This window comes from Aedes albopictus, chromosome 1, assembly GCF_035046485.1.
Source record: "Aedes albopictus strain Foshan chromosome 1, AalbF5, whole genome shotgun sequence".
Classification (NCBI taxonomy): Eukaryota; Metazoa; Arthropoda; class Insecta; order Diptera; family Culicidae; genus Aedes; species Aedes albopictus.
The window spans coordinates 235,726,460-235,738,684 of NC_085136.1; the positions used below are offsets into that span (position 1 = coordinate 235,726,460).

General features: G+C 44.0%; 1 protein-coding gene and 1 long non-coding RNA gene across 7 annotated transcripts in view; both read left to right on the forward strand.

Moving 5' to 3' along the window:
* The window catches only part of LOC115262363 (sodium-independent sulfate anion transporter-like), a 67,444-nt gene extending 64,577 nt beyond the window's left edge, over positions 1-2,867 (forward strand). For all 6 annotated transcript variants that reach the window (XM_062846465.1, XM_062846464.1, XM_062846460.1 and 3 more), the window contains 2 exons: positions 791-1,216; positions 1,278-2,867. In XM_062846465.1, the coding sequence (XP_062702449.1) occupies positions 791-1,216; positions 1,278-2,605 (1,754 nt within the window). In that variant the 3' untranslated portion in view covers positions 2,606-2,867. The remainder of the gene's footprint in view (positions 1-790; positions 1,217-1,277) is intronic.
* Positions 1-12,225, forward strand: part of LOC134285528 (uncharacterized) — a 374,077-nt gene that overhangs the window by 195,491 nt on the left and 166,361 nt on the right. The gene's annotated exons all lie outside the window — the stretch shown is intronic.

Consider the following 12,225-nt stretch of genomic DNA (forward strand, 5'->3'; position numbering starts at 1 on the left):
CGAACCAATTCGATGGAGAAGAAAGAGTACTCACTGCTTTTGATCCAGCAAGCTTTCCAATACACCCAAACCTTATTTTACGTCCACTATTGGCTTAGCGAAAAAAATTCTACCGACAAAATTATGATCAAAATACACATTTTTATATTTTTGTACACTTCTCCCAATCACGAAGATGTTTTAAAAAATATAAAACTGTTAAGTTTGCTCATTGTCTTAGCGGTAGAATTTTTTGTCGCTTAGACAAGCATGGACGTAAAAAAAGGACGAGGTGTAACAGGGGTTTGGGACCCCAGAAGTGCCATAGTGAAAGAATTTTTGAAAAATATTGGACCGGGCCTTCACAGTTTAAGACCGAAGTTTGTATGGAGAACTTGGGGTGTTCAATTGATGTGCACGTTACAACGGGCTGTGCATATATTTAGGCGTTAGAAATAACGAAACAAATCTGAATACCGAAAACGCCTAAATATATGCACCATACGTTCTTATACGCGTATCAATTGAACACCCCAAGTTCTCCATACAAACTTCGGTATTGAACTGTGAAGGATCGGTCCAATATTTTTCAAAAATTTTTTCACTATGGCACTTCTGGGGTCCCAAACCCTTGTTATTTTTTGTCTTAATCCATAACACCAAATTTTGTGAAATTTTGTCGAGCAGTTTTTCTCAAATTTAAAAGCATTTCAGATTTTGTTCGACTTTTGTATGGTTTTGCGCCACTGTACATTGACATGCTTGCACGATTACTAATATTTTATTCTATTTCTCCTCCGTTCTTTTCCAGACGCAGAAGATGACTACTCGGAGGAGTTACCCCAGCTCGGTGAGCTGTTTAAGTTCCGAAACGGTTGCTGTAGCACTAAACTGATCAAAAAGCGCCTACCGATTCTGACGTGGCTTCCCAACTACAACCGACAGTACCTAGTGGAAGACATCGTTGCTGGATTGACCGTGGGCCTGACGGTTATTCCGCAAGGAATTGCCTACGCCGTAGTGGCCGGATTGGAGCCTCAGTATGGGCTGTATTCGGCGTTCATGGGATGCTTCGTGTACTTTGTGTTCGGTAGCTGCAAGGACATTACGATAGGACCAACGGCCATCATGTCGCTGATGGTGCAGATCCACGTGGCCAATTTGGGACCTCCATTTGCCATGCTGTCCGCGTTTCTGGCGGGCTGCATAATTCTGATACTTGGTTTGCTAAATTTGGGTGAGTATCCGATTTCCTATGTTAATGATCATTTCTAAATACGACTGTTTTCTCGTTTTAGGCTTTTTAGTGCAGTTCATTTCCATGCCCGTGACGGCTGGATTCACCTCAGCAGCGGCCATAACCATCGCTAGTGGTCAGGTCAAATCGCTGCTGGGTCTCCCCGGAAAATCCAACGAATTCCTAGACTCGTGGGAGAACGTCATCCACAATATCCACCAGACCAAGCTGTGGGATTCGCTTCTCGGAATCGGAACAATTGTGGTCCTCCTGTTGATGATGCAGCTGAAGAATCTGGAAGGTTCATGGAAAACGTTCGGAAAGTACATTTCGCTGTCCCGGAATGCCATTGTCGTAATTGGTGGAACTGTGCTCGCTTACTGTCTCAGCACAGATGGCGTGGCTCCCTTCCAGCTGACCGGCAACGTCACGTCCGGATTACCGCCGGTACAGTTGCCACCGTTTTCCGCAGTGGTCCACAACCAAACCTACTCCTTCACGGATATGGTCTCCGAACTGGGAACTTCCGTCATCGCACTGCCCCTAATCGCCATTCTGGAGAGCATCGCCATTGCCAAAGCCTTCTCCAAGGGCAAGTCCATCGATGCCACCCAGGAAATGATCGCCCTCGGACTGTGCAACATCGTCGGATCGTTTTTCTCCTCGATGCCCGTAACCGGTTCGTTTACTCGATCGGCCGTCAATAACAGTAGTGGCGTACGAACTCCGGCCGGTGGCATCACCACTGGCATCATCGTCCTACTGGCGCTAGGTCTTCTGGCCGGTACCTTCTTCTACATTCCGAAAACCGTGCTGGCCGCGGTGATCATCGCCGCCATGTTCTTCATGGTGGAATTTCACGCGGCTGCGGAAATCTGGCGCACAAAGAAGATTGACATCATTCCTTTTTTTGTCACGCTCATCACCTGTCTGCTACTGGGCCTCGAATACGGAATGGTCATCGGAATCGGCGTCAACATGTGCTTTGTGCTTTATCAAACTTCTCGACCGACCATCCGGCATTACATCGAACGAGTCGGCAACGTCGACATGCTAGTTGTCGTTCCTGACCAAAGTCTGGTCTACTCTTCTGCAGAGTACCTCAAAGCTCGGGTCGTCAAATTGTCCCAACAGAATCCGGTTGAACTGGTTGTCATCGATGGCTACGCGGTCAACTACATCGACTCTACGGTGGCCAAGATCCTCGCAGGCATCATCGAAGATCTGAAGATTCAGGAACGACCGGTTGTGTTTTGGAACTGGCAGCGAGCGGTACAGCACACGGCATTCCGCCTGGATGCGGAACTGTTTGTGCCTCGCTTCAAATCCGGAAGCTCGCTGGACGAGATTGCCAAGTGCTGGTCGCTGGACAATCGAATCGAGGCGTGATCGGGCTTGTGCATTCGGTAAGATGTGATAGTTCTGAGTACGTATTCGAGTAGTTTAGTAACTTATTGTGAGGGAATTTACGCCCTTAAGATAGAGATATTTTAGGTAACGTATCAATCGACGACCTAGTATTATTCGGTTACTACCTGCCAAGGTAATCTAGAGTAAGCAGTGAGGTGATGATGGTGCGCATTTTACATATTGAGTAGAAATAATAAATTCGCAAGCGCGTACAGGCTACGGCGGTGCGAATACTAGTCAACGCTGTGAAACGAAATGTTGTTGTTTTGTGCCGAAATTCCTATTGATTTGGGATAAGATCAGTAAACCTTTTTTCCGTCTTGCTGGAAAATCGCTCACATGTTCTCAGTTCATAAGAAATGGAGTAAGAAAGACATCATTAACTACCGAGGGATAACAAATTCGAGTTCTGTTTCATAACTACAGTCGGAACCCGCTCGTTGAGCCACAACCTCCACCCATTCGCTAGTTGGGTGAAGTGACAGCAGCACAAGGGGCGTGCGCATTGTTTTTTTTTTTTAAATCATGTTTAGGTTAGAAGCAAAAAGGAAAATTTTTCAATTTGTTTTACATTTAGAGCAAAACTGATACGTTTTGCAAGATACATATATGGCCAATGCAAGAAATAATTATTTTCACCCATTTTCAGTCGGTGAAGTGAAAATATAGATGTTTATGGAACCACCAGGACCAAAAGCAAGCACAAAACACTTTCAATGATTGACAAAATAAAGATTGCCGATGTTTTGCATTTGTTTCGAAGTAATTGAACATATTCTTTTTTTTTTTAAGAAATATGGAATAGAAATTCTTCTCGATTATCAGTAAAGTTTAAGCAACCAAAAACTCATTAGCTCGCCCCTCGGAATTACAGATTGGTTGTCATTTTCAGTTTGACATTGAATTATGACATCCAGGTACTTTTTAGTTGGCTGACAGCTCAACTAACGGGGCCCCAACTAAAAAGCCACCCAACTATTAAGCCCCCAACCAGCGAGTCATGACTGTATTTGAACTGGTCAGTTCTGTTACTTTCCTACACTACTTGAGTAATGACCAACATGGTCTAATGACCGGGGGTGATAGTGGTTAATCAACTTTTTGTGTCATACTTCAAGTCATGCAAACCATATGGGAGGGGCTACAAACCGACGTCATCTATACAGATCTATCCGCAGCCTTCGACAAATTGAATTACGCTATCGCCATTGCAAAGCTTCAAAAACTAGGCTTGGGAGGATGTCTCCTAGAAGTGTTTTGATCCTATACTTATTGATCGTCAATTTATAGTCACCGAAGGCGACGTGCACTTCAGAACATTTCCTGGAGTTCCAAACTTGTAGGCAGAACTATCGCACGCACTTCTCAGGTGAAGGATTTGGGTCGCAGAGATACACCAAGAGCACTCCTCGAATTGACTGCAACGTCTTCCTAGAGCAGATCAACCTGTACGTTCAGTAACTGGGTTTGAGGAACAAAAATACGCTTAGAATACCATTCCGAAGATCAGACTACAGCTCGAACAACGGGATTGTGAGAATCCATAGGTGATTCAACCAAGTACCTATCCTCGTTGTTCGACTACCACATTTATCGACAGGCTACGTCGATGCTTTTCGACTTGCGTCTTAGAACATAGAACTTAATTTTTATTATTCTGTGTTTTGTGCATTTCCACAAAACTATTTGCATTACACCTTATTACATTTTTGGAATGTTTTATTCATGTCTATTTTATCAGTTGAACTTATTCTACACTCACACCATTTATTAGGAATATGATATTTTTGATTTTAGGAAATAAACTATTGCAAAATTCCGATTGCAAATCCGATTTTTATCCAGACATTCATATTCGAGCATATTTTTGAATTTTTCCCCTGAGTATAAAAGATAATTTCGTCCTATCCTGCTGGAATAATTTCCGAAATGCCGATTATTAACAATATCATGATAGATTCGTATACAGCTGCCGTTCTAAGCATATGTGTCTCATGTTGATTTTCAGCATTTTTCACTTTTTTCCTCCTATCGGTATACTGTCGTTCTAAGCATATCTGTACCAAGTTGTTTTTCTACGCATACTGTCCCACCGCTCTAACTTAAGTGACAACTAAAAATCAATGTCAGAAAGATGCTTGACGTTATCGTGGAATATTTATTTGTGATGCAAAATGAAAAAAATATTAAATTAACTTCAAATGGCTTTGTTACTGATAAAAACACGGTAAGGATGCAAAACAACATGGGACAGATATGCTTAGAAGGGCAGTATAAGTGTATGTGTATTTTTATGTAAACTTGTAAAAGTCCTTAGTTTGTTCTGAAATTTTGAAAATAAATACCAAGCCATATTGTCCCATCAAGAACTGCGAATAGTACACAGTTCGAAAAACCAATGTACATTTACATGATATATAATGCACATAATTGGAGCGTGACATTTGCTGTAACTTTACATGACGTTATACATTTCAATTCATGTAAATTTAATGCCATGTAAATTTAGTACTTTGTTTATTTTCATAGCACTCAATAGCTTCAGTGTCAAAATAGTGGAAATCGTTCGGTTTCATAAAGTAAAAACAATTCAAATTTTTATTCTTGAACATATCTTTATTTCTAAGTAGGTTATGTAGCTTTGCTTTTGATAATTTCCATACAATATCAAATACTTCATATGCAAATCTCATTTTCTCACTGAATCTATACACAATTTCACAATTGCACATCAAAATTCCACATATAGACTTTCTGTTTCACCAAAACATGAGGTTTACTCAGTCGTTTATGCGCAGATCACACAAAGATTCGAAATCGCAAGCTCGATTGATTCCGCGGATCTGGATGTGGCGGCTGCTGTTCCTCCTCCTCCTGCTGCTGCTGCTGCTGATTCTGCTTCGACTGCGATTATTGTGACGTGTTGCGTTGCAACTGAGGGAATATAAGATAGAATACTGAATTTCATTGCGTTATTCACAATTATAGCACTAAAACTTACCAGTAAATCTATAATTCATCGAAAATGTTGCAACCTAATCACTTTCAGCACACCACGGATGGTTTGTTTACCTGGACGCCATGTTGAATTGATGATCGATCAGCATTACTGGACGTTCATGTAAAGTTGATGGCTTATTGCTGTAAACTCTCTGGCACAAAAGTAAACATATGATACATCGAATGGAATTGTGACGCCAAGCTGTTATATTGTTCGGGATATAATACAAAGTTTCAAGAGATGGCAGATTTTGCTCAATTACATTATGTGCAATGAATATTATATTGAAATCAACATTTACATGACACATGATTACATTAAATTTCGAGTTACGTTTCAATTAATATTCATATTTTTTTTTCAGTGTATGCGTGAAAATTTCAAATAAGCGTTGTGTTTCACAGCATAACTGTCCCGCTGGGAACTATTTATTCAAAAATGAAATGTTTTTTTTTGGTTAAAAGAGGCAACTTCACTGATTCCACTTCATTTATAATCCATTTTAATAGAAATACGGCTGCATGTGCCGTTGTGGTACTGTAGTTGTTGGTCAATTAGAAAAACACGTTATTAACTTTAATCGCAGTGCTACAGTGTTGTAACCGTACATTTGGACTTGATACATACGAGTTACACAAAACAAATTAAAACTTATTTTATTGACTACATGCATATTTACAACTTAAAATTGAACATAACAACAAGGACACAAACTATTTACATCTACTGTGCAAGTGGCCATCTTGCAGAGCGGGCGATGACAGATGATGCTTTCGTGTGAGTGTGTGAAACATCATCACGATGACAACCTAGTTGTCATCGGTGAGCCCACTGTTAAAATGATGTGCACGCTAACCTGAAACTACCCATCGACTGGGTCGATTCGACCCGGATGTTCATGTTGTTAGCAGTTGTCATAATCCGGGTAACCCGAAAACCCAGATTCGTTGAATTTGGGTAAAGATCTGGGTAATCGGCACTTTGTCACTTTTCAGCTTGAGAATATGGCAGCGGTCAGGAGAACGCTGAAAACTATGAATGTTTTCGCGAAAAATATGCCGATAAATGACGGAAAAACAGTGGAATTATTCCGGGGAACTGTTTTCCAGCATCAGGTAAGTGAACAGCACATGGAAATCTCGATGGAAATTAAGAGCTTTTTAATTAAAATCTAAATTGAAAATAAATTAACAAAATCAAGGCCCCGGAGGAGCTGGGTATTGTTTACCCAGATTTTGCCACCAACATCGGTAACCCAGATTTGAGTAAAGGTGCCTTTACTCAGTTTAGAGTAACTGCAGTTTTGCTCAGTCTGGGTCGCTTTGACACCAATCTGGGTAACTGAGGGTTAGCGTGTGAGTTGCACACATGGCCGTGTTGCCAAATGTATTTCCATTGATCCCAGCATACAGATATGCTTAGAACGGCAGTACATTGGTCTTCTCTTATGAAATAAATATGTAAATACTAAATGTGATAAATGCTCTTAATGTAAGTTGCCGTAAAACCGAAAAAAGGGAATTAATATTGTTTTTATTTTGATTGGCAAATGTTATTATGAAAAAAATAAACTGGAGAAACGCATTTTAAGATTACGAGTTTCGAACGAACCAGACCAGTGTTTTATTAACTATGACTTGCATAAGCACAACAGGGTGAAATTAAAAGATACGAAAGGTACACTCATTCAAAGAGGGTATTCTGCTTAGATGTGTTCGAAAAATTGGTACTAGAGCCTTGCTTTACTTGGTTCAAATCATATCGTTAGCTGGTTTAGAAATATTCAAATACCTACCTACTTTATTGGAAGATTTTTTTCTGCTACTCTGCTATTATCAGCGCACCCCTTGACATTTACCGATCTGCGTTGTCTTTCACGCAGAAAAAAGCATGGTAAAATCAAAAATATTTCAGGTAAACTCAAATAAATTGTCAATTTGTTCTGGCAACAAAAATAAAACTGTTTGGAGCAAATTCAATCCATTTTTGAAACAAACATGCATCTTCTGACAGGTTATGTTAGAAACAAATGTATTTTTTTTTTTTTGTTTTTTTTTATGGCAGGTCGGCCCTACGGAAATATTTGTTTTCCAAATTAATTTACAAAGTCATTTTCTTCTCTAGGAAAACCCACTTCTCGCGTGGTATTTTCAATGCCAACATCATGTCGATAACATACGCTCCCGAAATCAATGGGACTTCGTGGAAACTTTTGGTGAAACTTGACTTTTTTTGCAAGAGGAAATCTTGTTTGGTGCTACAGCTGGAACTTAAGAGACAAGTTAAGAGAATTGTTTATGTTCTCGACGGTGGAACGGGGGGCTCTTCAATTATTGTAGAAATAAATATGTAATTGAGTTAGTTTTAAAAAATAATATTTTAGTTTTAAATATTTTATCAGTTTACCGAATAAACATGAATATTTTTGTTTCAAACGAACGAAATTTGTCTCCGTGTACCCCACCCAAAAATGTTCACCTACTGTCTTTTGTCTCATTAGATTTTTCGTCCCATTCGACCTTTTGTCCCATTCGACCTTTTGTCCCATTCGACCTTTTGCCCCATTCGATCTTTTGTCCATTCGACCTTTTGTCCTTCGACCATTTGTTCTTCGACCTTCTGTCCCAAAGCCACTAGTGACGGTCTTGGAGAGCCGTCCGAACGCTGACCAGTCGTTGGAATTCGTCAAGCAGCAGCTGATGGATGGGTACAATCGACGGGTGGAGAAGCGAGAAGAAGTTTCCGAGGGGCGCCACGACCGGTCGCTGAATGTGCGAAGCAGACGAAACGGACGAGTGAGCTACGAGTGAGCTACGAGCTACAACTGCCGGAAACCGGACCACTTCCGAAGAGAGTGCCCAGTGCTTATTGAGAAAGGTAGAAAAGATCCGGAAGTGAGGAAAGCTGCAGCGAGGATGGATCCCGGAATTTGTTTCGGCGTGGGAAGTCAACGGAAGCGGAAGTCGTGGTATGTGGATAGTGGCTGCTCGAGCCACATGATCAGTGACCGAGTGTTCTTTGTGGAGATCGACGAGCGCGTGAAGGTTGATGTGAACTTGGCGGACGGCTCCGTGATCAGGTCCGCCGATGTCAGGGAAGGTCTCCTGAAGTGCGTCTATGGAAAAGGAAGAACAAAAGAAGTCGCAGTGAAAGACGTGCTGTACACCCAGGAACTGGACTGTGAACTGCTTTCGGTCCGGAAGTTGGGACAGAAGGGATTGAAAGTGAACTTTGTAGAGTCGCAGTGCCAGGTTGTAAATGCCAGCGGACAAGTAAAAGCCGTCGCGGATCTTTGTGGTGAGCTGTATGCCCTGATGATAGCTGAAAGAGCGGAGACCGACAACCGCAGGAAGAATACAGCTGGGCATCCCGCTGAGGAGGAGTTCCAAGAAGATTATTTTGATTGTTATGACGAGGGAGTCCAATACATACCAAGTGTTAAGAATGTGACTATGTGACTTTGTGTAATACTTGACGAGGCAGAAGTGTTCGGTGCAGGATGAGGAACTTTGCGTAGGCTGTGGTGTCCATTGTAATCTTTGTGAAGACTTTGTGTGATTGTGAATTTTGTTGACGATGTAGTAGCGATGTAGCGATGTTTGTCATCATGCTCTGCGCCGACCCTGCCTAATGTATGTACGCCCACGCTCTTTTGTCCCGACTACATGAGCAACTCACTTCCTTTTGAGAGCTGAATAGCTGCGGCTTTGGCTTTCCTTCGCCCTTTTTTCTTCCTTCAGGTGTCCATCTATGACCCACTGCTTTCTCTGGGTGCGTAGCTCACCCAAATTATTTTCGCCGGTGGCGATGAAGGCGTTGGCACGGTAAAGGCTGGGTATGCTGCGCAATTCAGATCCCATTGTGATCCACTAGCCTCTGCCCAGCAACTCCTATCCCTACCTCTACGCGGTACCGGCCGGAAACTATGAGCAACCTTAGGGAAGATCGGGTAACCAACCCCGGTGGGAACTTTGGTCGTAGGCTGACTGGGAAGGGGGGGGGGGGGTTGCTTCGGCAAGCCTGAGCGTCTGTTCTCCAGGAGGATGAGCGGCTCACAACAGCGTCTGATCCCCATGTTAGGGGCGGCTGATCTACGTCCGAGTGCCAGGGAAGGACTCTTAGCTCAACTGTGCACTATGGTCCTCCGGAAAGTAGGGGGTTGGTGTCAGGCCCTACGAGCCAGCCGTAAAAAACCATTGTAACGGAAAATCAGCAACAGAATAATACGAACCAAGAGCAACGGCAACGACCCCAGCGAACAAAAAGGACTTGCGATTGGAAACTCGGTACGTGGAACTGCCGATCTCTCGACTTCATTGGGAGCACCCGCATACTCGCCGATCTACTGAAGGACCGCGGGTTCGGCATCGTAGCGCTGCAGGAGGTGTGTTGGACAGGATCCATGCTGCGAACGTGTAGAAGTAATCATACCATCTACCAGAGCTGCGGCAACACACGCGAGCTGGGAACAGCTTTCATCGTGATGGGTGATATGCAAAGGCGCGTGATCGGTTGGTGGCCGATCGATGAAAGAATGTGCAAGTTGAGGATCAAAGGCCGATTCTTCAACTTCAGCATAATAAACGTGCACAGCCCACACTCCGGAAGTACTGATGATGACAAGGACGCATTTTACGCGCAGCTCGAACGCGAGTACGATCGCTGCCCAAGCCACGACGTCAAGATCATCATAGGTGATTTGAACGCTCAGGTAGGCCAGGAGGAGGAATTAAGACCGACGATTGGTAAGTTCAGCGCCCACCAGCAGACGAACGAAAACGGCCTACGACTCATTGATTTCGCCGCCTTCAAAAATATGGCCATACGTAGCACCTTTTTCCAACACAGCCTCCCTTATCGTTACACCTGGAGATCACCACAGCAGACGGAATCTCAAATCGACCACGTTCTGATTGACGGACGGCACTTCTCCGATATTATCGACGTCAGGACCTATCGTGGCACCAACATCGACTCCGATCACTATCTGGTGATGGTTGACGTAGACTCGCTTTGGATGTGATAGGGTTAATTAAAACACTCTATGATTGTTGAATTGAAACTGACTGTATTCTCCGGACAAGCCGGTATTTATACCCCCCAAATATGTTGCACATCAATTATTACATACCGGGTCTTATGGAAGACTCCTGGAGTGACTTATGCTAGGTCAGCACGTGACAAAATCAATCGGTCCGTGTGAGGATCTGGATCTGCGCTGTGGAATTGCCCGGAGGCACGACGGGCGTGTGCTCCTAATGCAGCTCTGCTGAGAGAAGTATGGCTTCCACTGGAGGGTGGGATTCTCCTGCGTGGTCCAACACGTCCGGTGTGTTCGATTGCCGATCGAAGAAAGAGGCAAAGTCATGGCCTGCCTTGCGCTTGTCTGTACTGTATTGACAGTTGGGCGTTAGGCGTCACTCGGTCCGTTAGTGGGATTAGGGCAACACAATCAACACGCTAAGTACAAGTTACTCACTGAACATCACATACCACACAGTCCGAACTTTGCATGTCGCAAACGATCGAACTGTAAACAGAGCAAGCATGGAACCTTGATGAAGTTCAATCGTTTTGCGTCAGCATATAATTCTGTGACCACCGTATTTTAATTTATTAACCATGGGCACGTCTTTTCATTTGTGCACCACATGGTCAAACTGCGCCCAAAACTCTCCGTCATCAACAATGTACGATACCGGCGACCGCCACGGTACAACCTAGAGCGACTGAAGCAACCGGATATCGCCTCAGCATATGCGCAGAATCTCGAGGCCGTGTTGCCAGACGAGGGCGAGCTCGATGAGGCCCCTCTAGAGGACTGCTGGAGTACAGTGAAAGCAGCCATCAACGACGCAGCCGAGAGCACCATCGGGTACGTGGAACGGAATCGACGGAACGAATGGTTCGACGAAGAGTGCAGAACGGTTTTGGAGGAGAAGAATGCAGCCAGGGCGGTAATGCTGCAGCAAGGGACTCGCCAGAGCGTGGAACGTTATAAACAGAAGCGGAAACAGCAGACCCGCCTCTTTCGGGAGAAAAAGCGCCACCTGGAAGAAGCGGAGTGTGAAGAAATGGAACTGCTGTGCCGTTCCCAAGAAACACGGAAGTTCTATCAGAAGCTCAACGCATCCCGCAACTGCTTCGTGCCGCGAGCCGAAATATGCAGGGATAAAGACGGAGGCCTCTGACAGACGGACGTGAGGTGATCGAAAGGTGCTGCTTCCACACTTCGATCAGCACCTGAACGGCGTGGAGAACGTAGGCACGGGAGCCTACGGCAACGGAGGAAACGACGACGCCAGTGCAGCGGAGGACGGAAATGAACCAACTCCCACGCTGAGGGAAGTTAAGGATGCCATTCACCAGCTCAAAACCAACAAAGCAGCTGGTAAGAATGGTATCGCAGCTGAACTCATCAAGATGGGCCCAGAAAAGTTGGCCACCTGTCTGCATCAGCTGATAGTCAGGATCTGGGAAACCGAACAGCTACCGGAGGAGTGGAAGGAAGGGGTAATCTGCCCCATTCACAAAAAAGGCGACCATTTGGAATGTGAGAACTTCAGGGCGATCACTATTTTGAATGCTGCCTACAAAG